At 42.7% G+C, this 25,920-nt stretch overlaps 9 protein-coding genes across 10 annotated transcripts; 5 read left to right on the top strand and 4 right to left on the bottom strand.

Moving 5' to 3' along the window:
• Nucleotides 1–916: 916 nt before the first annotated feature.
• LOC6567357 (probable ribonuclease ZC3H12C) lies at nucleotides 917–2,738 on the top strand. The gene has a single exon (XM_001994104.3). It carries the CDS (start codon nucleotides 1,024–1,026, stop codon nucleotides 2,668–2,670), a length of 1,647 nt encoding a protein of 548 aa, XP_001994140.1. The 5' UTR covers nucleotides 917–1,023; the 3' UTR covers nucleotides 2,671–2,738.
• Nucleotides 2,739–2,780: 42 nt separating this feature from the next.
• On the bottom strand, nucleotides 2,781–8,778 carry LOC6567358 (zinc finger protein 135). The gene is made up of 9 exons (XM_001994105.2): nucleotides 8,650–8,778; nucleotides 8,127–8,596; nucleotides 7,927–8,061; nucleotides 7,656–7,868; nucleotides 4,583–4,793; nucleotides 3,627–4,510; nucleotides 3,419–3,553; nucleotides 3,226–3,336; nucleotides 2,781–2,980 (listed from the first exon to the last, which is right to left on the bottom strand). The coding sequence occupies exons 1-9, from the start codon at nucleotides 8,761–8,763 to the stop codon at nucleotides 2,833–2,835; spliced, it is 2,421 nt and encodes an 806-aa protein (XP_001994141.2). The 5' UTR covers nucleotides 8,764–8,778; the 3' UTR covers nucleotides 2,781–2,832.
• On the top strand, nucleotides 5,092–7,061 carry LOC6567359 (zinc finger and SCAN domain-containing protein 22). Its single transcript, XM_001994106.2, has 5 exons — nucleotides 5,092–5,340; nucleotides 5,401–6,254; nucleotides 6,331–6,465; nucleotides 6,526–6,636; nucleotides 6,694–7,061. Exons 1-5 carry the CDS (start codon nucleotides 5,194–5,196, stop codon nucleotides 6,851–6,853), a joined length of 1,407 nt encoding a protein of 468 aa, XP_001994142.1. The 5' UTR covers nucleotides 5,092–5,193; the 3' UTR covers nucleotides 6,854–7,061.
• Nucleotides 8,779–8,961: 183 nt separating the features above from the next.
• Nucleotides 8,962–10,591, top strand: LOC6567361 (transcription factor Ouib). Of its 2 annotated transcripts, none has more exons than XM_001994108.3 (5): nucleotides 8,962–9,019; nucleotides 9,087–9,274; nucleotides 9,345–9,802; nucleotides 9,981–10,115; nucleotides 10,172–10,591. In XM_001994108.3, exons 2-5 carry the CDS (start codon nucleotides 9,122–9,124, stop codon nucleotides 10,440–10,442), a joined length of 1,017 nt encoding a protein of 338 aa, XP_001994144.1. In that variant the 5' UTR covers nucleotides 8,962–9,019; nucleotides 9,087–9,121; the 3' UTR covers nucleotides 10,443–10,591. The 2 variants fall into 2 exon arrangements, with proteins under 2 accessions (XP_001994144.1, XP_032596123.1); XM_032740232.2 differs by having other exon boundaries at nucleotides 8,984–9,023; nucleotides 10,172–10,571.
• Nucleotides 10,578–15,326, bottom strand: LOC6567362 (phagocyte signaling-impaired protein). Its single transcript, XM_001994109.3, has 8 exons — nucleotides 14,854–15,326; nucleotides 14,694–14,788; nucleotides 14,512–14,641; nucleotides 13,672–14,164; nucleotides 13,209–13,608; nucleotides 11,682–12,995; nucleotides 11,408–11,612; nucleotides 10,578–11,350 (listed from the first exon to the last, which is right to left on the bottom strand). Exons 1-8 carry the CDS (start codon nucleotides 14,915–14,917, stop codon nucleotides 11,166–11,168), a joined length of 2,886 nt encoding a protein of 961 aa, XP_001994145.1. The 5' UTR covers nucleotides 14,918–15,326; the 3' UTR covers nucleotides 10,578–11,165.
• A 99-nt stretch (nucleotides 15,327–15,425) lies between these two features.
• On the top strand, nucleotides 15,426–17,355 carry LOC6567994 (N-acetylglucosaminyl-phosphatidylinositol de-N-acetylase). Its single transcript, XM_001994110.2, has 5 exons — nucleotides 15,426–15,486; nucleotides 15,863–16,394; nucleotides 16,472–16,762; nucleotides 16,999–17,092; nucleotides 17,154–17,355. Exons 2-5 carry the CDS (start codon nucleotides 15,887–15,889, stop codon nucleotides 17,329–17,331), a joined length of 1,071 nt encoding a protein of 356 aa, XP_001994146.1. The 5' UTR covers nucleotides 15,426–15,486; nucleotides 15,863–15,886; the 3' UTR covers nucleotides 17,332–17,355.
• Nucleotides 17,356–18,273: 918 nt separating this feature from the next.
• On the bottom strand, nucleotides 18,274–19,796 carry LOC6567995 (L-idonate 5-dehydrogenase). Its single transcript, XM_043215168.1, has 3 exons — nucleotides 19,577–19,796; nucleotides 18,640–19,420; nucleotides 18,274–18,581 (listed from the first exon to the last, which is right to left on the bottom strand). Exons 1-3 carry the CDS (start codon nucleotides 19,758–19,760, stop codon nucleotides 18,374–18,376), a joined length of 1,173 nt encoding a protein of 390 aa, XP_043071103.1. The 5' UTR covers nucleotides 19,761–19,796; the 3' UTR covers nucleotides 18,274–18,373.
• Nucleotides 19,729–23,380, bottom strand: LOC122322531. Its single transcript, XM_043215167.1, has 3 exons — nucleotides 23,274–23,380; nucleotides 19,865–22,328; nucleotides 19,729–19,796 (listed from the first exon to the last, which is right to left on the bottom strand). The coding sequence occupies exons 1-3, from the start codon at nucleotides 23,298–23,300 to the stop codon at nucleotides 19,783–19,785; spliced, it is 2,505 nt and encodes an 834-aa protein (XP_043071102.1). The 5' UTR covers nucleotides 23,301–23,380; the 3' UTR covers nucleotides 19,729–19,782.
• Nucleotides 23,381–23,820: 440 nt separating this feature from the next.
• Nucleotides 23,821–25,920, top strand: LOC6567997. The gene is made up of 2 exons (XM_001994113.2): nucleotides 23,821–23,983; nucleotides 25,059–25,920. Exons 1-2 carry the CDS (start codon nucleotides 23,927–23,929, stop codon nucleotides 25,779–25,781), a joined length of 780 nt encoding a protein of 259 aa, XP_001994149.2. The 5' UTR covers nucleotides 23,821–23,926; the 3' UTR covers nucleotides 25,782–25,920.

Here is a 25,920-nt window from a genome sequence, read left to right as displayed (position 1 = left end):
GTATTTACACACGCTCACATGTAGAAACTCCTTTTTATATGCAAGTAGTAAACTACACTTTACGTCCAATTTAATCGTTTTTTTCGTTTGTGTTTAGTGCTGGTGTCAAAATAATTTCGCCATGCAAGACATGAACGATAATTAAACGAGGAAAAAAATGCATTACTTTATTGTCTTTGAAGTACGTGTGTATTCTTTGCATTTAATCTACTGAAAATCTATTTAGATGTGACCATTTAAAAGTATTATATATACATATACATATATATATATATATATATTTATTGTATGAGTAGTTTAATTAGAATGCAGCGCACTCTTTTTTCATGAAAAGAGGGACCAACCATACAACATACAAAGAGAAAAATATGTACTTTATTTTGAAAAGTGAGATCTATAAATGTTAAAAACGATTACTCTTAAATGTTATATATTAACTATATAAAATGTAGCGAATTTGTTAAACGTAATATACGATATATTATACTGTGCAACACATTAAAAATCCGTTATTGCAAGGTTAATAAGTTGTGTGTGTGTTTTTTGTTTTAATGGAAAAGTCAGTTATGCTTGCTATTTTAAAATTGAAGTGCAATAGCGCGCCAATTAGTCAGTGTTTCAGTGTTGAAGAGCGTCATTGTTATCGATCACTCGTAAACTCCACCATACAACTGAACGAAACTGATTGGATTCTAAAAAGTTACGTTTTTAATTAAACGGCCAACTAGAAAAGCTTTAATATTTACAAATAATAATTTTATTGGAGGACTTTTCAATTTTGTGACAAAAAATCGGTCTCATCGTCGGTTATAACAGCATTTAATAAATGGTCGCGTTCATAACATTGCTGCAAATTTTGTGTGGCTGCCATGTTAATAACATCTCTGTTTGGCAACAACAACAAAATGTAAAAAGACGGAACTTGTTGCAAAAATTGCTAAAAATTGCTTAAAACTTAGAAAAGGCACGCCACAGCAAGCAAAATACGAAGAGGTAGTGCTTAATAAATGATTGACAAACTAAATGCGCATTAAAATGGATTGTGAAGTGCCCGAGCAACAAAAACAGCAGCTACAACAACAACAGCAGCAACAACAACAAAGCAACAACAAGTTGTATGCGAGAAAGCCACAGCAGCAACAACAGCAGCAACAACAGCAGCAGCAACAGCAGCAGGAAAGCAGCGACGATGATGATTTGAGCAAAACAGAGCGCAAAAATTTGGAATTTGCACAGAAATTGGGGTACAGCGAGCAGTCGATACACACGGCGCTAACGCGCCTTGGCTCCGAGGCTAAACAGAATGAGCTGCTCGCCGAGCTTATTAAATTAACGGCAGATTCGCCCCGGCCAACAGTCAGCAACAATTGCAATAGCAATAGCAACAGCAGTAACAATAACAACAGCAATTGCAACAATAACAATCATGTGCCACCATCCAGCAGCAGCAATGGTTCGCTGCGTCACATCGTGATTGATGGCAGCAATGTAGCATTGTCGCATGGCAATAACACGATCTTCAGCTGCCGCGGCATACGTATCTGTGTGGATTGGTTCCGGCAGCGTGGACATCGTCACATCACCGCCTTTGTGCCCAATTGGCGCAAGGAGCTGGCCAACAATAATATCACCGAGCAGGAGCTACTCTATGAGCTGGAGCATGAACGAGTGTTGGTCTTTACGCCATCGCGTCACTTGGATGGGAAACGCGTCTCGTGCTACGATGACCGTTTCATACTGAAACTGGCCGTGGAAACGGATGGAATTGTGGTGTCCAATGATAACTATCGAGACCTGTTGCTGGAGAGCAACGAGTATCGCAAGGTGGTGCAGGAACGTCTGCTGATGTACTCCTTTGTGGACGATATATTTATGCCGCCCGATGATCCGCTGGGTCGTTCGGGACCCACGCTGGACATGCTGCTGCGCGGCCAGCAGACGCAGCAGAAGATGTCCGATGCACAGCAGCAGTTGTGTCCCTATGGCAAGAAATGCACCTACGGCCAGAAGTGCAAGTTTCGCCATCAGACGGCACAGCTGCAACTGCAACGCCTACCGCTTCAGGTCTCGCACAGTGCTCCACTGCACAGCAATGGGGGGCAGCAGTTGCTCTCCAATAGCAGCAGCACCAACAATGCAAAGATGGCAGCGCTTGCGCGCACCAAATCGAATACCATTGAGAAAATCTCGCAGCAGCAACAGCAGCAACAACAACAACTCTGCCATTCGTTTAACAATCAACTGGACCTGGATGCAGATGCGTCGCAGCAGCTGAATCGCCACAAGAAACTGCAACGTCAGGCGCCACCTCCCGCCTTTCGCCTGCTGGTGCCACCGGGCAACAACAACAACAGCAGCAACAACTATCAACATCAGTATCTGACACGCACACCATCCGCACCGTTGACGGATCAGCATCAGCAGGCGGCCAAGTTATCGCTATCCATGCCCGCCCACAATTTAGCCCATTTGTCCGCGTCGGATTCACGGATCAACGAGGAGCTGCACACGGCGCAGGCATCGCGGGAGGAGCAACGGCGTCTGATGCGCTATCATTTGAGCAGCCTGTTCCCGCAGCATCAGGTGCATGCGGTGCTCCAGCTGTATCCGGATGAGACAGATGCAAAGACCATTTGTGCAGCTATACTTAATTTATTTCCGCATAATTAGACTAAAACTTAGGCTAGACGCAAGATGCGTCCGTAAATTATTTAAATTTTTGTTACAATTTTAAAGGTCCGATAATTATTAATATATATATGTATATAAATTTACTTGTATATTTATATATATCTATTAGTGTATATTTTTTGTATATTTGTAGATCTGCATTTACAGCTCCAGTCCGGCCTTGGCCTCTGTATAAACTGGATAAAGATCGTCCACATGGGGATTGACGGCGACCACGCGGCGATCGTGGGTGACTCGATGATTGCGCAGCTTGTACGCCTGCGGAAAACCCTTGCCGCAGATTTCGCAACTTTCGAAATTGGAGAAAAAGAGCATTACAACGTACAACATTAATACACAATATATGATATAGACAAACGCATATAACTGGATAGTTTAAGATCTAAGGTTTTTATGGAAACAGACAGACTTAAAAACAAGTCAATATCTAATCTGATTTTAATGCTGATCAATAGCTTAAAGTCTAATGGAGGCGTTGACGAAATTCGAATCTCCACTGAGATTTGTTAATGGTATTCAAATGGTTCAACTTACACATGCGGCTTCTCGCCCGTATGAATCATCTTATGGAATTTCAGTGTGTTGGTGTAGGTAAAGGTCTTATTGCACACGTCGCACTTGTATGGACGCTCATTGGTGTGAATTCTGCAAGAAAGAAAAGACTACTATAAATATCCAGATGAACATAATCCACCAAATTGCTGCTTCTGCAGCTGCAGCTGCTTACCGATGATGCTTGTTGCGGGTGGACAAGTCCGCAAATGCTGCCGGGCAGTAGCTGCACTTAAAAGGTCGATTGCCCGTGTGTGTGTTCATGTGCCGGGCTAGCTGCTGTGCCTGGGCAAAGCAATGACCGCAGATTCTATAAGAAATATATAAATATACAATATATATATATAGGTAATATAATATATGAATGAAAATGAGCTGCTTACTCGCATTCGTGGGGCTTGACGCCGGAGTGTACTTTGATGTGCTCGGTGAGGCGACTCTGCGATGGATACATGTTGCCACAAATGTCGCATATATATTTGAATTCCTTTTTGTCGCCGACGAGAATTTTGTGGCCACCTTTGGTTTTGATGCCCTTCGTCTTGCACACAATTGTTTCACCGAAACTGATGCTCTCGTCGGGATTCACAATGATGTTGGTCACGCTACACTTGTCCCGCTTAACATTCCCCATTACCGTTTTACTGGTTGTCGCCTTTCGTGTATTCATACGCCTCTTGACACCGGCGCCGGCGGAGCGTGTGTTGCGTGTTTTGACGGGCACAAATTCTTCCTCGTCCGATGAGTTTTGCACTTCGACATCGTCCTCGTGTGCGCTCTCCGTTAACTGATCATGATCGAGTTGCTCCAGATACTCAATGTCCGCGGATAGACCTGAGATGGAATGTGCTCCCATTTCCTCGTTGCCCTCGTCTGGGTTGCCCTCCTCATAATTGGCTGGCTGTTCGGTGACAATTTCACCATCGTACGCCTCATATACATCATACAGCTCCTCAATAATGCCATCCTCTTCAACCTGTTCGCTCTTCATGTGCACTAGGCGTTCCTTGACGTCCTCCTCCTCTGTGTGCTCTTCATTTCCGGTCGCACCAATTGTTTCGGCAATTTCTGCGCCCACTGGCTCATTGGGACTCAGCATCACCTGGCCATCCTCCCCCGCCGACGGTTGCTCCACAACAACGGGCGCTATAAACTGCCGCAGATGCTTGTAGGAGCGTTGACAAGTGCGGCGAAACTTGTATGCTATGTGTAAACTCTTCGAGCACTTTTCGCATATCTTGTCTGGATAATGATCGAATTTCTTAATCTGCAAGTTCATATATATAAATTATTTATTTATTTTTTAAAATTTTTTTTTGTTTTTTCTATTTGTATTTACAGGCACACCGCCGCATTCTAATATCATGTTGGTCATATCTTTGGATGCGTCGTCATTGAAAATGCTGCCCATTGCTTCCTTGGGCTGCTGCAAGCACACTCGACAGACTATCCACTTCTCCGTTGTTGCTGTCGTTGTAGTCGGCATCTCCTTGTTTATGAAATATTGCAACGAATGCACGGATTGCAGAAATTTAGCTGGACGACGCCAAAAATGTTAAAAAATAAGTATGGTAAAAATACAAGCTGTTCGCGCTTTTGTGTGAATGGCAATATATTAAGGTGACCATATTCTGATTTGTGCAGTATTCATTTTCTTAGACGCTTAAATAATACTATTTTAGTTTATTTATAAATCAAACCTAATTTAATTCATGTTTTTATTTATATGTAGCAATTAATAACTTATTAATAATTTAATAAATCAGATCATTCTTATTATTATTGTGTCTGCATATAATTGCTGAATGGCTAAAAATGAACTACCAAAATACCAAAAATTAAAATACTGTGAACGAGAGCCAGAAAGACGGCAAGGGACGCTTGCAACATTGTTGTAATATTGTCAAAAATAAGGTTTTGCTTGTATGTGTATGATTTGCGACAATAGTAATGAAAACCGAATTGAACCAGAAATGGATTGTGTGCCGCGTTTGCCTGAGCAATCCAAACGAGGGTGAGGAACTGCTACAGGACATATTCAGCCAAAATGCGAGCACCCGCCTTGATCAGATGCTCCACATCTGTGCTGGGATTCCCGTAAGTAATAACAAATCAAATACGCATTAAAACAAATAACTCGACAAATTATGTTTGCAGGTGAGCATAGATGATAATTTTCCGGACAAGATGTGTGCAAAGTGTGTGCGTGTGCTGCGTGTCGCCTACAAATTCCGAATGACTTGCCAGCGATCGCATCAGCATATCGCAGATATGTTATCCGCTGAGTTGAACACTGCACTGGGCGCTGGCGATGATGACGAGGCGCAGGCGGAGGCTGAGGCTATTGCGCGCGCATGGGAGGAGCATGAGGCGAAAACGCAGCAGGCTAATAATAATCAAATCAAATTGGAACGCGATGTTGAAGTTGCTCATGAGGAGTTTCTTAGATATGTGGTTGCTGCCGAGGATGTGGATGCAGAAACGGAAGTGGATACCATTGTCTATGATGCCACGAACGCTGTGGATACTGTTGTTTTCGAAGATGCCACAGTTGTCGAGGTGGCTGGCGAGGCTGAGGTGGAAACGGAAACAGATGCCGAAAACTTTGCAGATTACGAGGAACTGGAGATTTTGGCATCCGAAACCCAAGCCCCAAGCAGCACATCAGCGCCAGCCAAAGGAGCCACACAGCAGCAAGTTGCTTGGAGCCATGTGCCTGACGACGATATTGATATCTTAAGCTCCGATGACGACAACTATTTGCCAGAGGCTAAACCGCAGCAGCCGCGCCTCCTCAATCGCATCGGGCAGCCGCGCAAGGTGCAGCAGCGAGTCAAGGCAACGGCAACCGCAACGGGCGGCGGCGTGCATGAGGAGAAGAAAATGGGTCGCAAGCCCCGCGACAAGCATTCGAATTACATCTGCGATGTTTGTGGCAACATTTATGCATCCCAGGCACGCCTCACCGAGCACATGAAATTTCACAGTGGCGTCAAGCCGCATGAGTGCGAGTAAGTCTCTCATCGATCTGTAAGCCGGGCCAACATCTACTGATAGCTTTGGCATCTTAAAATACTTGTCTTCCAGAATCTGTGGTCGTGGCTTCGTGCAGAACCAGCAGCTGGTGCGGCACATGAATACGCATACTGGAAATCGACCGTACAAATGTAATTTCTGCCCAGCCGCCTTTGCCGATCGCTCCACGAAGACCAAGCATCATCGGTATGTCTTCCAGCAATCCACTTTACTCTCATACAAACTCATTTCAACATAAATCCACAGAATACATACCAAGGAGCGTCCGTACGAGTGCGATGTATGCCTGAAGACGTTTACATATTCGGACAATTTGAAATTTCACAAAATGATACACACGGGTGAAAAGCCGCACGTGTAAGTGATTTGATCTGTGATTTAATCATATATATCATATATATGTTCTCTTTACAGCTGCGATCTGTGCGGCAAGGGTTTCGTGAAGGCCTACAAAATGCGATTGCATCGTGTGACGCACGAGAAACGTGGCAACTGGAAGCCCGTCGAACTGGATAGGGATCGTATTAAAGATAACATGGCTGAAATCCCAATTAGCATGTTTCCATCGGTCTAGACCTTGTACAAATAATTATAATTATAATTATAGTCTTAGCTTTTATTCGATATTATTAAGTAAGTTGTGTGCTATTTGTTTTTTAATTTCTCAAAAGAACTGTGCAAGGAAATTGTTTCCATTAGTAAAACAGAAAATATAACCAAATTATTGCAAATCAATATTATTTAAATTTCAGAATAATAAATGTTAGTTGAATAAAACTAAATTCATGTTGTTTTATTTCTTCTTTTCTAAAAACAACATTTTTCGTAAGTCGGTCATATCCTTATGGATCTTGATGACTCCTGGGTTAAACAATTTGTGTTGACCATTGCTTGTAATTTCCGAGTAATCAATGATTTTGTGAAGATATATTTTGGCAAGTCTTTGGGTTGCTAGATGACCCCATAATCCTTGAATGCAGGTTGATAGAGTTGGTCCTTGCGCTATGTCCTCTAAATATTTTTGTCTATTTCCGTTCTGCCTAAAAATATGCTTTATAAATTTTGAGTTTCGGAATTCAAGGAAATTATTTTTATTTTCAATGACATCTTAAAAGTATGCTGCGTGAATATTGGCATCCTAAAAGTATGCTGCATGAATATTGAAATAGGATGCCTTGCCTAGATTAACCGCATATTTAATCCAATATTAAACACATTTAAATTTATTTCATTCCATTTATTAAAATAATTTATTTTTCATCTCTTCTATATATAATTTTCACATCTTTTCTGCAATTCTGTCTTAGAAACAATTTTAATATTTAATTGTACTAGAGAGTGACTTGCTTATATGCTACACTTAATGCTTTTCCTACTCCTCTGTCATTGCAATTTCCAGCTCCTCTTTTACCATGTGCGTGCGCTCGTGTGTGTTTTTGTGATGCGCCTGGGAGAAGGGCCGCCCGCAGTATTGACAGCTGAAGGGTCGTTCGCCCGTATGGGTCTTAAGATGGACATTCAGCACATTGGAGTAGGCAAACGATTTGTTGCAATACTTGCATTTATATGGCCGTTCATTTGTATGAATCCTACACGAAGAGTGTTGTTTTATTAATGCTGTCTATGGTTTTAAGCAGATCGTCTTACCGTTGATGCTTGATGCGCGTGGAGGGATCTGCGAAGGAGGCGTAACAATAATGACACTTGTATGGCCGTAATCCAGTGTGTGAGTTCATGTGCCGCGCCAGCTGCGGCGTTTGACGGAAACGCTTGTGACAAATTCTACAACAAATTAAATAAGTAAAAGTTTAGTTTATCAATTAAGAGATTAGCGTCCGGCAACCTACTCGCATTCGTGCGGCTTATGCATGCTGTGTAGCTTAAGATGCATCGTTAGTTTGACCTTCTCCGCATAGACATTGTTGCAGATGTTGCACACATACGATATGGCCAGAGGCTTGCTACATTCAGATTCGCTGCCTGTGTTGGTTGCCGTTCCAGCAGCAACGGTGCGTCTCCGGCGCTGGGACTTATGGGCGGGTACAGTTGTGCGTGCAGGATTTGAGGGTTTTATTGTGATGCCGTCTGTGCTGCCTGTGATGCTATCCGTTTCCAGTGTCACCTCATAGGAGTCTATGAACTCCGTTAGCATCTCACTGCCACTGTCTAATTGCAACTGTTGCTGCTCCTCTGCGGATTTGGTATTTTTTAGCTGCTCCTCCGTCTGCTGGCACATCGTTCGCAGCTTGAGTGCAGCACGCAGCAACAACGCGCAGCTGGTGCATATTTTATTGGGCAAGCGTTCATCTTGTGTCAACTGCAAGAGCAAAATTCATAAAGTGTAAATTACATTTGTGCCAAACTGCTTACCAAAACTCCGGTGCATTGTTCGATTTGTGCAAAGAAATCCGACTCGGTTGGCATTAGTGTCTCAGTCTTTGGTTGTAGCAGACAAATCCTGCAAACGGGATCTGCTTTCTCCATTATTGCTAACTTCAATGCTTATATTAATTAGAAATTTGCCGTATATCGATAAATAAAATCATACATTTCGATGTATTTCGATAACAATTTATAATTTAATATGCTATCAATTGTCATAACAATAATTTATTAAATTTAAATATTGCCAGTCAAGCATCTAAGTATGTTATTTCAATATTATTTATTTACATTTGAGTTTTTAAATTCGAAAAATACGAAATTCATTTTGCACCGATATTTGGTTGGCACAAACATCGTAAGTATGTCTCGCGATATTAATTTTCAATATGATATTTTTCAAAACATAAACATCGCATCAACAGCTTAAAGGTAGCAAGTGAAATTGAATTCGTTAAGAATGGCTACAACGGAGCTGGTAATGGATATAGCAACCGTGTGTCGGATTTGCCTGCAGGACAGCGATACGCACATGGTCTCCATCTACGAGCGCGACGAGGAGCAACGCGGTGTCTCCATTTGCGAGAAAATTGAAAACTGTAGCGGCATCAAGGTGGTTTTTATTCATTTTCATTTTTAATCCATTGGAGTTTTTCAACGATTTGAGTAACTGACCTTTTCAGATAGTTCGTACCACAGAGCTGCCCACCCGCATCTGCCTGAAATGTCGTGCCTTTTTAACGCTGGCCCACAAATTCCGACAGATCTGTCGGCACTCCGACGATTTCTTGCGCGAATACATTTGCAAGGAACTGGCCGACGATGATGATGATGAGGAGGAGGAGGAGCAGCAGCAGCTGTTGAAGGAAGCGCAACCAGCACGTAAATACGAGAAACCGGAGGTGGAGGTGCTGGAGGACGGCATTTGGAGCTATGACGAACTAATTGAACAAGTGCCAGCTGTCGATGTAACTGAAGTGACCACAAGTCTCATGGCGGTGCCAGCCGACGACGCTATTGCCACACCCATTGTTGGTGGCAAGCCACATGTCTGCAACATCTGTGGCAATAGCTATCCACGCAAGAGTACGCTGGACACGCACATGCGGCGGCACAACAATGAGCGACCATATGAGTGCGAGTGAGTTGGAATCAAATTCACTAAGTAATAATAATAATTATAATTATATAATAATAAGTAATGCATAAGGTGCTTTGAATATCAGCTAATCATAGAAATGATTTAGTTTTAAATAATTTATTTTTTGACTGTATCAGCAAAGACAAATCTGATTTTCTTTAAATTATGTTGCTTTTAGAATCTGCCACAAGTCTTTCCATGTCAACTATCAGCTAATGCGGCACATTCGACAGCACACTGGAGCCCGGCCCTACAGTTGCGAGAACTGCCAGCGCAGTTTCACTGATCGCACATCTCTTGTGAAGCATGAACGGTGAGTGGATGTCTCATCTGCCACTTGCCGTGATGTAATCTTTATTTCACTTGTAGTACACATCGCAATGAACGTCCCTATGCATGTGGCACCTGTGGCAAGTCGTTTACGTATGCCAATGTGCTCAAGGTGCACTATAAGACGCACACCGGTGAGAAGCCGCACACGTGCAGACTGTGCAACAAAAGCTTTGCTCGCAATCACAATCTGATTGCACATCTGCAGACTCAACAGCATATCAACGATCCCCGCACAGCTGCCTATCTACATACGCTCAAAGCAGTCAGCGCAGGCAGTGGTGTGGCAAGTAAAATAAGTAACTGTTAAATATGTTTGTGTTGAATACAATATGTTTAGTGGTAGCTCAATAACTAAACCGCTTAATATTAAGCTAAATTTATTCCGCATAACGATGGTCTATTTGCAATCAAGCAACTATATTTAAATACGATTGAAATAATTTATACGATTTGATCAGTTTTTATTTCATCTTATGTGTCGAGCTGTTTTAAATTTTTCTTCTTTTTTTTTTTTTTGTATCAAGCAAGTTACAAGTTTACAACTTTTTACCTGTTGTATAAAAAATGCCGAAAAAATGTAATTGGAAAAGTGCACAAGAATATAATTTGATTGGTGATTATAAGTAGATGGAGAGGAAGTAAATGGACTTCAGATGGGGCATGAAAATCGCCTTCTTATCCTTGCAGAGGTTAATACCGTTTTGTGTCTGCCTTTTTCTATGCGAACTAGTATCTCAATTTGAAAGCTAGATTGCTGATTCTTCAAATATCGGAATCTTTGATATTTACCTAGAAATCCGCAGCATAAACATTAAATATACATTTGGACTGCTGCATCATAGATTTCATAGGAACAACCGGCCCATTTTTTGTAATGTATAGTCTGCAAGGATATGTTATCTTTGGCGTTTCCAGAGCAGCCCTTTCTCATGTTTAAAATATTAAATAACAAACTGTGTGGGTGATTGAAAGATGTTGCGTTGGAGTCGGGCAAGCAAGCGAGACTTTGCACAGCAAAATCAGGGCAAATCTATTTTCCGATCATGCGAATTTTGTCCTTTATCAGATTGCGCAGCTCGGTGACCATCAGCTCATGAGACTCTTTAAATGTGGCGGATACGTCGCCAATAAGCGTCGCCTCAACCTCCGGCTTGAGAGACATGTCGGCCATAAACGAACTCAGGTCACGCGGCAATGTGGGCGCTTTCCAAGTGCCTGCAGAATAAATGAGTTAGATTTAATAACAGGTTCAGTTAATTTGCCACTACTCACGTATTGCTGCATCGCAGGCCTCTAGTTTATGTTTCAACTGACGCATCAGCTCGCGCAGCATTTGGCTGCGCTCCTTCTCGCTAATGGGCAGCGGGGTATCTTGTGCTTTATTATCACCCGATGGCTTTTTTTTTGTTTTTGTCTTCGCGTTGAACTGCAACTTGTCATTCAGCACCGATAGGAGGAAGGCATAAAGTGAGAGTATCTATAAAAAATCATCAAAATTAAATATAATTATTTCAATTTCTGAATGCATTGGGCAATTCGAACTGACCTCCAAGCAGGCGGCAATCTTTTGTTGGTGCTCGCGCCGCTTCCAAAGACCGTCGACGGCATTACATTCATTGTTTTCAGTAATTGTCTGGACGCACACGTCCATGACGGAGGCGACATTTTCGCTGACTCGCTTGCACTGCAGCGTCAGCTGCGACGCACCACTGTGCATGTCCAGTACCATCTGGGCCAGATCATCAAAGAACCTTTCGTAGGGCAGTTCAAGCAGCAGGTGAAGGCGTGTGGGCAGCAAATTGACTAGAAAACGTTGAGAGAGCGGCTTATAGTTCATAAGACGCAGACGCTGATGGAGACCCGTCCACGATTCGCGCAACAGTTCCAGTGTCGCTGTATCCTCGCCCGGCGCTGGCGGCGGCGTCTTCGCATTCGACATGGCCAGCTTGGCGCTGGGAGGCGCATGATACAAATCAATGAACGTAGCAAACAATCGAAGCAGCAGCGATCGTAGCTGCAGCACCTCAATCTCCTGATCGTATGACTCCTTGCGCTCCGCATCCGTATTGTCCAGATGCAGTGGATCCCATCGAATGATCGCCTGCAAATCCCGATTGTCGCTCAGCTCGTGCCAGGCAATGCGATCGTCAGCGGGCTCAATGCTCATGGCCACATAGGCGGACAGGTTCTGTTGTATATTGCCATAGCAACTGACCAGATCGCACAGCTGCGCCTCTACCGAGACGGCCACATAGAGTAAACTATTCGTCAAGCGCTCCTTGAAGTTCATAAACTCCCCCATTTTGGAGAATGTGCAGAAGCGATAGGTAAGCGCTATATACTCCAACCGCTCCTTGTAGCTGTTCGTGAAGAACTTCAATGTGGTGTCGAAGCAGTTGCGCACACCTGAGAAGCGTCCGGAGAGCGGCAATAGATTGCAGTGCACATAGCCCATCGAGTCCAGCTGGATTTGCTTAATGTCCAAATAGTCGTACATCTCCTGGGCGCCGAGCATGCAGCCAAACATGTGATAGATCTTCAGGCTGAGCAGTTTAACGTGAAAATTGCTGGTGCTATTCCGCAGCACATATTGCAGTAGGCACAGCGCCTCGAATAGTTGATCCGACTTCTGTTCTCGCACGGATATATCATACATAACATTCGCCGCTAGCAGTGCATACGGATCCGAGGGTCCCATTTCCGTTGCCAGCAGCTGTTTGCCAAACGAACTGTGCCCATGCTCATAGTGCAGCTTCAATGCCGTATAAAAGGCCAGAAGATGATCAACGGGCAGCTCAATGTGAGCTCCACACATGCGCGAGATTTGCAGGGCACAAATATGCTTCTGCATGTGCTCCTTCTGCAATAAAACGTGAACAAAGTTAGAAAGTGTATAATAATAATTATCTTCGGCTTGCAGATCTCTTATCTATGAACTATTTTAAAATATATGAGACTAATTCATAGATTGCTTTTAGGCTAAGCGGAACACAACATATAAACAAAATGGGCTCGGATATGTCTCCTTCAGTAGTTTAACCATATTTTTGCATTTGTTTATAATAATACTAACATTCTGCGGCAAAGAGGTCGAAGTAATTCCACTTTCTTGGAGCAACTTGCTGGCTAGTGACTGACGTTGCTCTATGCTGATGGAGGGCAGAAACAGTGCTATGTCGTGGGTGCAGCAGGATTTGTCTCCAAACAGGCAGAAGTACTCAATGATTAGCTCGTCAAAATCACCAATGAGTTCCTCGGCCGGTAGCTGTTTGGCGCGCATGCGTTGATGCAGCTCCAAGCGTGCCAAGTAGGGACCACGTGTTTTTCTCTCTGAAGAATCAATGATGTGCAGTAGAAAATCGTGGCAAGTGTTCAGCATGTAAGCAGGCTTATCTGCGCCCTCCGCGGCCTGTCCATCCAGCAGCTCAAAGCAGCTCTGAATATACTCCTTGTAATAGTCCCAACGATCGCGACTGAGAAAATGCGGAAAAATGTGTTTGTAGATATATTACAAATGTATTTTACATTGTACTCACTCGGCCTCTAGCAGCTTTTGCAAGAGCTCGTTGAGCTCCTGCCAATTGCCCAGCACCTTGAGAAGCTCGAATTTCATGCTAACAGGCGCACCCGGATATAATTTGGCGCACAGTTCGCCAGTAAGGAATTCCCAGGCCTCTTGGTACTTGCTCTGCAGCTTTAAAATGTGCAAATAGAGGAATGCCTCTTGTTCCGTCTCCAGTTTGCCCTCCTTAATGTGCTTGTCGACCATGCGCTGTGCCAGCGCCAGATAAAGTTTACGCTTCTCGGGTATTGCGGACTCGGGTCCGCGAATGCCCTGGAAAACTACACTGATAACGGCCCAAAAGTAATAGGCATTCTTTGGCTGCGCCTTGTACAGCTGTAGTGCAACCGCTTGCTGCGCCTTGTAATCCTCGACGCGCACATGCGAAACGAATAGGTGCGCCAGAAGCTCCTCGTTGCCAGGTGTCTGTTTGACTGCGTGCTGATAAAGCTCAACAATTTTGTCCACTATGATAGAGAATAATGTAATAAATTATTTGTCAAATTAATAAATACAGGAAAACCAAGGCGCTGAGAGACAAGTGATTCGACTGGCTAACATATATTTACTGTTGCCTCAAGGCAACGCGCACATGCACACTTTTTTACCGATCAGTTTATTTTCTTGGCACACGCTATGTGCCGCACTTTTTGCCCGCCCCGCCTGTAGTGCTCAGTGTCTTAGTCAATTTATGCGCAAATGAAAGCGAGTGAGGAGGCAGTTTTAATTGCCCAGCGTTTGTGGGCGCGTGCCAAGAAATATACTTATGTATAAATATGAGAAAAATGCTCGAAAAACTACGCAGAGATCTTACGTTGCTCCATTTCTCGATAGCAGAAGGAGAGCACCTGCAGCGTCGAATCATCGACGGGCTTCTCTTCGGCGACAGTCTGCAGGCAGCCATGGCTCTCCTCGTAGCGGCCCAGGCGCAGCAGCGATAGGCCCTAAAATATATACAAATATTAACAACCAGCTCATTTATGATAATTATGTTACCTTTAGAGCACGTGCGCATAGCAAATTTGGATGCTTGCGTAGCAGCTTTTCCGATTCCTGCAGCGCCTTGCGATTGTTGCCCACTTCCAGATTGTCTGGCCAAGCAATAAGTTAACAATTATTTATCCAATAATATAATATGTAAATAATTCTAACTCACCGTAGACCGGCCGCAGTCGTCGCTCGAACAACGCCGAATCCATGCCCTGCTGCTGATGTGCCATAGATGGGTTTTGATTGATAAGCAGGCTCACTCTAACCAATCAAACTTGCCACACACTGCCGCCTCAGTTGCTGCTGCTTCTGTTGCTGTTATGCCTGCTGTTGCCCGCCCGACTGTGGTTTCTTTTAACCTAATTACAGCTAGCCACAAGCAACGCGCACGCTTTTTGTATTTTTTTTTCTTTTTTGGTGTCCCCTAAATGCCGCTTCAATTAATTCCGTCACGTTTTGCTGTGTGTTGTATTGAGAAATAGGCGTATTGCTCTTTTTGGGAATTTGGGGGAAGTGGAAGGCATACAAAACACACACGAGCACTATTTCACAATTGTTAACTAGCAATTTTTTAAATCAAAAATAAATTTACGGCTCCTTTATGAATTGGGCACTAAAGCAGCAAAAGTTGCGATACATCGATTGCCATTTGATTACTATCGCACAATCGATAGTATTCGACGCAGTCAGCTGTTACATGCCTGCTGCTGGTGACGGCATTCCCACTCACGACATGCATATACACGTCTGCACTTTCATGGCCAAACAGTACTGATTTTAGCTCGCCAACAACATACAGGTAAATAAATAAATATATACATTTGTGCAGGGATAGTGCACAGAGCGATTGGCTGTCGTAGCTGTCGTGCATTTACTATTGGACACGATATTGGCGCACTGGCACTTCACGCACTCATCCCTAGTTGTTGCCCCCATCTAAAAGAACACAGCGCAAAAATAAAATGCAATTTTTTTAAGTGCCGCCGCGTAGATTACGAAGCCGTTTAAAGTATTAAATTACACAATAAGTTGATTTGTTTTAGTGTTCATATTTAGTTTAGTATATAAATTATTGGTCTTAATCACCCAGCAACTAAAACAACACACACAACAAATTTGTTAATTTTTATGTCCATTTTTGGTGAATTTCGAATTGTGCCAATATCGAAAATCAGCACACACGCAGCAAACGCAATGAAATGAAATTTAACTGGCTAAGCGAATACTTGGCCGAAACACTCAACGTTACTGCAATATACGACGCTGTCACACGTCCATTCGCCGAGTTACGCCTGGAAAATCTGAGCCCGCAAGCCATCTATTGCCGGATTAGGTCAACATCGGCTGAAGCGCTGGAGCATATAGTGATTGCATGTGCGGTATACTTGCTAGTATGCCTGGGCCTATACAAACTCACCTTTTGGCTATCCACTTCTTCGACATCGGCACCGTCAGCCCCTGGCGCCCAGCTGAAGAAGGAGAATGGGAATGGCGGTGACACAAATGTCAGCAACAACGGAGGCCTGCGGAATGCACTCCAGAACGGTCTGCGTTTGCGTAGCGTTCATCTGCCCAAAGCGGCTTTAATGGGTCGCATGCTTTTGGTTATCGCACATCCGGATGACGAGTGCATGTTCTTTGGGCCACTGATCTACTCGCTGACGCAGCGTGACGGCTGTCAGGTTTACGTGCTCTGCCTGTCAAATGGTGAGCACTGATTATATGCCCCATCTTTGCATATGAAATGAATAAACATTCATTTTAATTAACATCTATAATCGTAGGCAACTATGAGCAACAATCGCAATTACGTCGGGAAGAGCTGTTTCGGGCGTGCAAACGTTTGGGCATTGACGAATCGAATGTTATATTGGTGAATGCCACCAATTTGCCAGATGATCCCAATGTTGAGTGGCGGCCGGATGCGGTTGCCAGCTTTATATTGCATACAGTTGAGAGTCTTGATATACAGGCGATATTCACCTTCGATCGCGATGGGGTCAGCTCGCATCCCAATCATTGTGCTGTGTATTATGCGGCCGCTTCTTTGTGTTTAGCCAATTTATTGCCTAAGGGTGAGTCACATGCTTTGGCAGCAAAACCAACAACAACTGCTGAAACAACAACAGCAACAAGAAGCACAGACGCGTTTATAAAGCGCATTGCACATGCTAATTGTCATGTTAAATGTATCTGCTTTTGTTGCTCTCACTGTTGTTATTATTGTTCTTGCTAACGTTACGTTTTCTAATTATAGCCACAATAATTTTTAATATGTTTTTTCATACGTTTTTTATGTGATCCATTGCAGGCTGTAAGTTTTTCACGCTAGACTCGATCAATTTGGCCCGCAAATATTTGTCAATCTTCGATCTGCTGTGCACGTGCCTCATGTCCACGCATTGGTATGTAACTAGAATATGATATTTGTCGATAGTAGTTAATGTTATGGTTTGTTCAATCCAGGTGCATACTTAGCTGGAAGGAGGCGACTGTTGTCAGAGGCGCCATGATGGAGCATCAATCACAAATGAAATGGTTCCGTTGGCTGTATATTTACACATCGCGCTATATGTATATCAATTCGATGCGCGAAATAAACCTTTCGGATGTCGAACTGGAAATGCAAATACATGATAATTAGAAATGGGCAGCGATTATTACGAAACTGTTTTGTTTTGTTTATTTATTTTTTTTTTTATAAAAAAAAGTGAAATTAATGAATTGTGAAGAAAACACCAAAAGACAAACTACCTTTTTAAATGAGCGCTTGAACTGAGCGTCTAGCCTATTTTATTTATTATTTTTTTGACACTGACGATTCTACTATAATTATACACTATAAATGTTATCATAACTTACTTTATATAGTAAGAGCTTTGATCTAGCCAAATTCAACTGCTTTTTGGTGCACACGCAAAAAGTAGTTGAACATGAAATGCAATCAAAAACTAACCAGGGAACAAGTACTACATATTTTAACACACACATATAAACCGAAAGCAGTCCAGTAATTAGTCACAGATACACACACACACACACATGCACTCGTACATACCTACATACATATCTTCGGATATTGATTAGTTAGCTCTAAATCTTTGATTTATACACAATATTCAAAAAGAGAGAGCAATGTTCCAACAAAGCTTGCAGTCCAATTGTGTAAGATTTATACTAACTTCTGCATTATGATGCTAATTGTTTACGATTATGTTATGTTATGTTTGGATTCTTATGATTAATTTATATATGTTTTTCGTGTGTACATTCGATTCCTTCCTTAGCATACAATTAAATGCACGACTCTCAGCTTAGTTTTTGCGTATGTAAATTTTGTAAAATAGTTTGTTGTAAGCAGCGAAGTACAATAATAATTTTTATATATGTATAACTTATGAACAGGTCGTTAAATAGTCTATATTAAGAGAGATTCATAGATGCTGAGTAAAAAAGATGTTACATTTTATGTATTTTTTAAACTTGCATAATTTAAAAAAACCAAACTTTTCAATTAAAAATGTTTATGGGCAATTGCAAAACCTAGTGAAATGCAAAGCGATTGGATTTAATAATTTTTTTTTTAAAGTTTTTGGTTTATTAAGAACACTGCCAATGTGTTTTTTCTCATATTTGGCATAAAGCTACTCAAGTGAACAACAAATATTTTGATTATTCGGTAAATGTTAGTCTTGAAATCGATGAGATCTTTTTCTGGCTTGAAGACCAATGTTACTTGATTTGCCATTAACGATAACCTTGCGCAAGCCAACATTGGACTCGTGCAGCGCACACTGGAAGGCTTCCTCCACATTGCCCCATGCGAATACTTGGCCAATAAATTTGTGCATCGGCGCTCGACCAGATTTCATAAGTTGTAATGCCGTTGGATACCTGCAACAAGGGCGTGTATTACTATTAACTATGAAATACACACTTCAAGGCCACTTACATATTGGCTGAACGAAAACTTGGCACGAGACGAATATTTTTCATGAGTATATCGAGTGCATTGAAGCTGGCACACTCCGACTCGCACTCGGCCAGGACACAGACACTACATGGCTGCAGTGCCATGACGGCGAGATTCATGGTCATCGGTGTGATTGCACAGTTGATGGCACAATTAGGCCATTCTTGGAACTTGCAGTAGACCGCCTCGAGGACTTCACCAAACAGTGCATTTGCATCATAATGTATGGTATGATAGCCCAATTCTCTGTCGATCATCTCCAGCGCGCTGTCCATGGTGCCAGCGATGGTCACCTTTTTAGCACCGATTGCCATCGCGCACATCGCGGCCGAAACGGCCGTTGGAGTGGTGCCAATAATTAGCACATTGCTCGTGGGCGAGATGTCCGCCTTGAAGCAGGCCTGACAGCCCATCGCAAGCGTTTGGGCGAGTGTGCCCTCATCCATGCCAATGGAGTCGGGCAGGCGATGACACAGATCAGCCGGATGCGTTTGATAGCTGGCCAAGAAACCGTTATAGATCAAATCGGCGCAGATATTATAGAGGCCCCGTTTGCAATAATCACAAATGCCACAGGATAGCGCCGACTCCATGACAACACGATCACCCACATGCAAATGATGGACACTGCTCCCAACGCGATCCACATACCCGGTGGCATCATGGCCCAGAGTCATGCCCGCAATATCACTATTGGCATTCTCAAACACATGTAAATCGGAGCCAGTGAGTGCAACAGATGCTGTTCTAATTAGCACATCTACAAAAACAGAAAAATAAAAATAGATAAAGAGAAGAAACCAGAGTCCAACTGCTCACATATATATATTGTGGATGCATATCTGATCCAGAGCTATTATATAGCATCATCTACACGACTAGAATTATTAATTCTGAATTTAAATTTTGTACACACCGAATGGTCCGAGCGCTGGCAGCGTATGTTCCTCTTTCAATATGTGATAGGATGACGGTATGCGTATGATTTCAGTTTTGGAACATTCGCTTTCCTGCTCCTCTGGCTGCAACTCAGAAAAGATGGAATCAAAGCGCTTTCTGCTAGTTGCCGTGTCACAAAGTTGGCGCGTTTGGATGAGCATCAATGGGCCCGTGGCTAGAAGCTCAATTCTTTCTACCTTGGGATACAAGTGGGCAGAGCCCAGTTAATGGAAAAATAATTAAAATGATTTTAAATCCTATATACCTTTAGGTTTTCTGGCCTTTCTACTCTTTTGACCCAGCATACAGATGGCGGGCAGCTTCCTCTTGGGTTTCTTGAACTTCCTGAGCTTGGGTCGCTTACTTTTATCGCATTTCTTGCGCGGAAATGGCACCACGCCACATCGACGTTTCACGGCCTTTGGGCATTCCTCCTCAGAATTGCTATAGCAATCGGTGCGAAGACCTTTGCGCGCTTTTATGTGTCTACGCTTTCTTTTGCTGCCTTTGGGTTGGATCGCAGCGCATTTGCTATTTACCTTCTTGCTTTTCTTCTTCTTGCCGTAGCTTCGTTGCACTTGCCTGCGGGCAGCCAGCGACTTGATGCCCCATGCGTCCATCTGAGTGCTCGAGGGCATGCCGCCGTAATGTCGCCGCACAAGTGTCGAGTAAATCGTAAAGCGCGGTCTCATCTCTTCCACTTGAGTCGATGTCGACAGATGACGGGAGTTTGAAATGGAAGTGGCGGATGTCGAATACTTTTTCTTGCAGGGATCCTTCTTGTCGGCCTTCTTGAACTTGGCGCAAGGGTCCTTCTTCTTCTTGTCGCAAGGATCCTTCTTCTTCTTGTCGCAAGGGTCCTTCTTCTTTTTGTCGCAAGGATCCTTTTTCTTTTTGTCGCCGCCCTTCTTGAACTTGGCGCAAGGATCCTTCTTCTTCTTGTCGCCACCCTTCTTGAACTTGGCGCAAGGATCCTTCTTCTTTTTGTCGCCGCCCTTCTTAGCGCAAGGGTCCTTCTTCTTCTTGGCGCAAGGGTCCTTCTTCTTCTTGGCGCAAGGATCCTTCTTCTTCTTGGCGCAAGGATCCTTCTTCTTCTTGGCGCAAGGATCCTTCTTCTTTTTGTCGCCACCCTTCTTGAACTTGGCGCAAGGATCCTTCTTCTTTTTCTCGCCACCTTTCTTAGCACAAGGATCCTTCTTCTTTTTCTCGCCACAAGAATCACTCTTTTTGCCAGAAGCCATTATCTCAGTGGTTTTTACAGCTTTCTTTTGTGGTCGCTTGGGCGGCTTGCAGGGATCTTTCTTGCAGGGATCATCGAGCAGGGGGCACTTTTTAGGGCACTTCTTCTTCTTCTTGATAACTGGATACTTGCAACCGTCCTTCAGCATGGGACTAATATTCATATGCTTCGCAGTCTTGTGGCGCATCAGTGCCATGCGTAAGTGTGACGGTAATTTGGGGCTGGCCAAGTTGCTTTCGGGCTGTTGCTGCTCGGATGGAAATCCACTCTCCAATGCCGAGCTGCAAATACTGGCGGCAATGGACGTAACCTTATCATTATAGGCTGGTAGCTGCTCCTCGCTCAGATTCGCTAGACTGATCTTGTCGGCATCGATCTGCACGGTGCCCTTCAATAGAGCATTGAACATCAGTGGCACTGTGTTCTTGGGTGCATTATCCGGATCAGACTCCACGCGTGTCTCCAGTGAGATCATCGGATTCCTGCCCAAGGACAATTCTTCTGTGGCCGCAGCTTGCTGATCGCCTTTCATCGCTTCGCGCACATTTGACATGTCCATCTCGAAGGACAGATGCATTGAGGCGATGGACATATCGCTCAGTCGCCGACTCAGACCATTTGGCACCTCAATGCTAATTTGACTGATCTCCGAGTCCACAGCCGTAATATTATCTGCTTCTTTCGGCTCGGTAGTGGCTCTGATTTCATTTTCCTTGGGATCACCCATGGGCAGTGTTTTTGGCATTGGTTCTGTTTTTGGTTTGGGCATTGGTTTGGGTTGTGTGCTTGACGCATGCTTAGGAATTGGTGCAACAGCAGCAGCAGCATTAGAAAGTGGTGCAAATGCCGGCCTCTGCTGTGACTGTTTTTGCTGCTGCTGCAACTGAGGTTGTCCAGATCCTACATCGGTTGTGGATGCTGGAGTGCCGACAGCATCGACTTCTTGTACATAGCCCTCCATGAAATTGACTTTCTGCATTCCCTGCTTGTTGACAGCTGGTGCTTTTAGTTTGGGGTCCGACTGATTAAAATCCTCGAGCATGCCGTTGGTGAAGGCATCAATCTCGTTGGCGTGCATGCGGAGCTGATTGAGCGCCTCAAGCGTATGTTGCAGACTCTCCACATCCTGATTGGCCAAGTCCAGCGGCACAATGACAATCTTCAGTTGCTTGCCATCATTGCTCTCTGGCATTATAATGCCAACGGGCACAACATTTGGAGCTAGAGCAGTGTCCTTATTCGGAGTTCCACTGAAACTGATCCGCTTGCGCAGCATATCCACATTGTTCTTTGAATTGAAGACGCTCGTTGCTCGCTGCGCATAGAGCTGGACGTGGATCATCGTTGGCATAGCTGGCAGCAGTTCCAGCATTTGCGTCGGTCGTCCACAGACGCTACCCGTGCAGAGCTTCTTCCAGTGCCTGCAGCTCCCATGGAACAGGCGATGAGGTCGACAGATTGGCGAACGATATCTTAGACATCGGGATATCTGTGATAAATATGGCGCCATTCGTGTTGATCAATTCTATTATTTTTTCACTGACAAATTTAGAATTTTTAGAAAGATATACAAATTTTGATCCGCTTAATTTTGATTTAGAAAAATTTTGTTTACACAAAAACGCCACAAACTTAAGAAATGAAAAAAAAAAACGGTGTGTGCCGGTTGGCGTGTAGAATCTGAATGAAATATTCTCCATTTGACAAAGCCTTGGCCAAAAACCATTGAACTGTATTTCAAAGCACTCTTTGATAGAATTTTCTGATTTTTATGAAACTGTTTTTATTTATATTGTGTATTTTTGGTGTATGCAGTAGACGCAAACATTTTGATGGTTTTTTATACATCGCGTATTATTCATGCATACAATGAATTGACAATTGACAGTAGATGAGTTCTTTTAGGAGCTTGTACTATTTAAAAATATTGCTAGGACGGAACTATGCATATTCTATCTGGAAACGCCGAGGAAGTTGAGAGCGCTATCAGCAAATCACATATAAGATGGCTGTAATCCGGACGGACAATCGGACGTGACTATATCGGTTAGGTAGTTGATCCTGATCAAGAATCTATATAGCTTATGGAATCGGAGATTCTTCCATTTGTCCGTCACACGCATTTGTACAATACTATTATATCCTTTTATACATTTTCAATGAGTTTAGGGTAAAGTAAAGCACCGGCTAACTGATAAATAACTTACTTCAATTTTAAGTACTACTGATTGTGTTTGAACTCTTATATATTTAAGCTCATGAAAAACAAATACCACAAATAGAAAGCCGATTCATATTAATATACTCAGGTACAGATATTTGAAAATATTAAAAACTATGCGAAAATGCTTTCGAAATGAATTTATGGGAATTTCACTGTCAGTCAAGAAACGCGTATCCCATAAAAGAGTAGCAGTAATTATTTAGTACTCACCTGTGAAAATTTAGTAAATCCCGTCATAATTTACATCAATATATAATATTTAGGCCAGCTTAACGCGTTGTGCTTTAAAATGATGAACAATTTGTGATTTTCCAAAACTGCAAATTTTAGTTCTTGTGTGTGTAAAAAATTTGGAAATGTTTATTTACTTTATTTAATCATTACACTAAAAATCTGGAATATTATTTTATTTTTTTCACTATGTGTTTTCGGAGAGATGTATTTTCGGATTGCCATCAAAGATTTTGCTTTTACAAAAGCTCCCAAGGCCTACTACGATAACCCGCTTTGAACATCAAACCCAAAAAAGAATTTCGTTTTGATTTTCATATTGCAATTGATAAGCCAAAGATATAAATTATTGGCAGCATAATATCGATTCTCGAATTCAATGGATTTGATTTTTGCAGCAAATTAAATGAATTCGAGAAACAATTGTCTGCACACTTGCCGCATATTAATTAATTTTTTATTGGCTACCTTCAAATTCCACATTGTATTATTTTTTTTGGGCTGCCCATTGGCCACTCAGTCAGTCAGTTAGTGCTCAGTTGTCGTTGTAAACGCTTCGGACAGCGTTTTCAATTTGAATCCGAGTTATTTATTTATATATCTATTTATATATATAGTGTATAACATTGACAATGTCGCGATTATCTCGTTCCACACATAAATCAATAAGTATTTTGCTGTTACTGCATGTAAGCGTGTTTTGGCATTGGTTAAAGTATTGACATACTAAAATGGAAATAAAATTTGTATAATATTACAAATAAATAGGCCAACCATAACTTCATAGAGAAAATCATTATTGGGTTGTGATCCAAGTAACTGAATGAATTAATAAGCGAGTTTGCTCAATGATTGTCTTGACAATCAGCGCACCAAATGCAAATTGGGAACATTGATTGTTTTGTCAATGAAATTTTGACTGTGATAGTTACATTGAAAATATAATTAATCCTTAAAGATTTTACACATTTTATTATAAAAATAAAAAACAGAAGGGAACGGTAATCTTTGACATGTCAAAGAGTTCGCAGTTAATCTGCTGATATCTTCATTTTAGAGCTCGTCTAACCATATTTTCTATACCGATTTTTAAATAAGTTGGACTTCCTAAGTTATAATCATCTTGATGGAACTTGGCATATATCCAAATGGACAGGTAGACTCTATTAATTTGACTTTTGATGTTCACTAAGAATATATGCAATTTATGGCGTCGAAGAAGTCTTCTAAATATACGAAAATATTAAATATTAATACTCTCTACAGGGTATATTATAATGGAACTTCGAGCAGACTTAATGGGTATAAATAATATAATTGCTTTTAAATGTTCACATCTTCGGTTTTAACTATATGCATTCAACTACATATGCTTTCTAGAAGTTATATTGGAATTTTAAACTTCTTTGTAATTTCCAGCAATTTTTTCACTTTTGCTTTCACACTTCCGTTTTTTTGGTCAACATTTGCGTATACTTAATATTTTCAATACTTAGCCTTATTGGGCGAACATTGAGCAATCACTTTGAAAGACCTTGAATGTTGTTTGCTGGGCATTATAGAATCATTTGAATGTCTCTAGGGGCAGAAAGCAATCTCATTAAGGCTCGTCGCGTGTTGTTTTTTAGTTTTATTTTTTTGGAGAGCGATTGCTCTGGCATATGGATTGGCTAATTATAGAGATTTGTGGATATGCTTTATGGTCAGTCATTAATCTGGAAGTAATAATTGCCATTTTCATTTCATTCACTCATTCTTATGCAGTTCGTGTGGCTGACGACATTGCCAGGAAGCACAGCAAAGCCAGCGGTGTCCACAATTCAGCCCGGCTCATCGAATACGCACATTGTGAGCTTTGTGAATGGAAAGCGTGGATTGCGTCCACACGATGAGTTCGACTTTGAGCGCAACGAGGCGGAGTCCATCAACTCGGTGCATGTGCAACAGCTCTTCGGCAGTCTGTTGCAGTTGCAGGCTGCAGCCGACAACAACAAAACCCTTGACACGGACGATGCGCCCGTGAGTGAGCGCAATACGCTGGACGATGAGCTCAGCCTGGATGCGATGGTCAGTGATGAGCAGCATGAGAGCTCCACGGAATACCCAGATGCCTGGCATCGCATCAAGTTGGCCATACCCGTACTGGAGCCAGTCAAGCATCTCATAAATGCTGTGGGAGGTGGCGATGTGAATGATACGCATGTCCGGACAAACTCGCATCGTTTGATTGGCCACATGGGTGTGCATCATGCACCGCATAGCAACAATACGTCGCCGGCCATTGAAACGGAGGAGGATCGCGAAGAGGCCATCGATAGCACCGGCTTCGATCTACTCGAAACTCTGGGCTCAGCGGGCACCGTTCTATGGGGCATGCTACAGAATCTGCGCAGATTGTTTGCGGCCAGTGCGGGAAATGCGAGCACAGCTTTCTCGGGTGGCGGCGGTGGCGGTGGAGCCGGTGGCGGTGGTGCAGGCCGCGGGTGAATTTCATGAAGCTGCTGCTGGGACTGGGTGTGGTCTTGTGTTCTGTGATTAATATTAGCGCTTAGCTCTGGGCTTTCAATGCTTTATTTTATATAATTACTAATTTGAAATATACGAAAATAAAAAAAAAATAAAACCA

This window comes from Drosophila grimshawi, unplaced genomic scaffold, assembly GCF_018153295.1.
Source record: "Drosophila grimshawi isolate 15287-2541.00 unplaced genomic scaffold, ASM1815329v1 contig_311, whole genome shotgun sequence".
NCBI classification, from domain to species: Eukaryota; Metazoa; Arthropoda; class Insecta; order Diptera; family Drosophilidae; genus Drosophila; species Drosophila grimshawi.
The sequence above is the reverse complement of the archived record's forward strand: the minus strand, read 5'-3'. Positions and strand labels throughout refer to the sequence as shown.

Bases quoted from the DNA above. Each gene is read 5' to 3' on its own strand.
- LOC6567357 (XM_001994104.3), top strand. From the start codon at position 1,024: ATGCGCATTAAAATGGATTGTGAAGTGCCCGAGCAACAAAAACAGCAG.
- LOC6567995 (XM_043215168.1), bottom strand. From the start codon at position 19,760: ATGCTCATCCAAACGCGCCAACTTTGTGACACGGCAACTAGCAGAAAG. The intron at 19,421-19,576 runs GTGTGTACAAAA...CTGTTTTTGTAG, and splicing joins GCCAGCGCTCGGACCATTCG to ATGTGCTAATTAGAACAGCA. The intron at 18,582-18,639 runs GTAAGTGGCCTT...CCCTTGTTGCAG, and splicing joins AGTTTTCGTTCAGCCAATAT to GTATCCAACGGCATTACAAC.
- LOC6567361 (XM_001994108.3), top strand. From the start codon at position 9,122: ATGGCTACAACGGAGCTGGTAATGGATATAGCAACCGTGTGTCGGATT. The intron at 9,803-9,980 runs GTGAGTTGGAAT...TGTTGCTTTTAG, and splicing joins GAGCGACCATATGAGTGCGA to AATCTGCCACAAGTCTTTCC. The intron at 10,116-10,171 runs GTGAGTGGATGT...TTTCACTTGTAG, and splicing joins TCTCTTGTGAAGCATGAACG to TACACATCGCAATGAACGTC.
- LOC6567994 (XM_001994110.2), top strand. From the start codon at position 15,887: ATGAAATTTAACTGGCTAAGCGAATACTTGGCCGAAACACTCAACGTT. The intron at 16,395-16,471 runs GTGAGCACTGAT...CTATAATCGTAG, and splicing joins CGTGCTCTGCCTGTCAAATG to GCAACTATGAGCAACAATCG. The intron at 17,093-17,153 runs GTATGTAACTAG...TGTTCAATCCAG, and splicing joins TGCCTCATGTCCACGCATTG to GTGCATACTTAGCTGGAAGG.
- LOC122322531 (XM_043215167.1), bottom strand. From the start codon at position 23,300: ATGACGGGATTTACTAAATTTTCACAG. The intron at 22,329-23,273 runs GTGAGTACTAAA...TATTTATCACAG, and splicing joins GATTTACTAAATTTTCACAG to ATATCCCGATGTCTAAGATA.
- LOC6567359 (XM_001994106.2), top strand. From the start codon at position 5,194: ATGAAAACCGAATTGAACCAGAAATGGATTGTGTGCCGCGTTTGCCTG. The intron at 5,341-5,400 runs GTAAGTAATAAC...TTATGTTTGCAG, and splicing joins ACATCTGTGCTGGGATTCCC to GTGAGCATAGATGATAATTT. The intron at 6,466-6,525 runs GTATGTCTTCCA...ATAAATCCACAG, and splicing joins ACGAAGACCAAGCATCATCG to AATACATACCAAGGAGCGTC.
- LOC6567358 (XM_001994105.2), bottom strand. From the start codon at position 8,763: ATGGAGAAAGCAGATCCCGTTTGCAGGATTTGTCTGCTACAACCAAAG. The intron at 8,597-8,649 runs GTAAGCAGTTTG...TTGCTCTTGCAG, and splicing joins AACAATGCACCGGAGTTTTG to TTGACACAAGATGAACGCTT. The intron at 8,062-8,126 runs GTAGGTTGCCGG...AATTTGTTGTAG, and splicing joins CATAAGCCGCACGAATGCGA to AATTTGTCACAAGCGTTTCC.
- LOC6567362 (XM_001994109.3), bottom strand. From the start codon at position 14,917: ATGGCACATCAGCAGCAGGGCATGGATTCGGCGTTGTTCGAGCGACGA. The intron at 14,165-14,511 runs GTAAGATCTCTG...TCTCTATCATAG, and splicing joins CTATCGAGAAATGGAGCAAC to TGGACAAAATTGTTGAGCTT. The intron at 13,609-13,671 runs GTGAGTACAATG...GCATTTTCTCAG, and splicing joins CAAAAGCTGCTAGAGGCCGA to TCGCGATCGTTGGGACTATT.
- LOC6567997 (XM_001994113.2), top strand. From the start codon at position 23,927: ATGTCGCGATTATCTCGTTCCACACATAAATCAATAAGTATTTTGCTG. The intron at 23,984-25,058 runs GTAAGCGTGTTT...ATTCTTATGCAG, and splicing joins GTATTTTGCTGTTACTGCAT to TTCGTGTGGCTGACGACATT.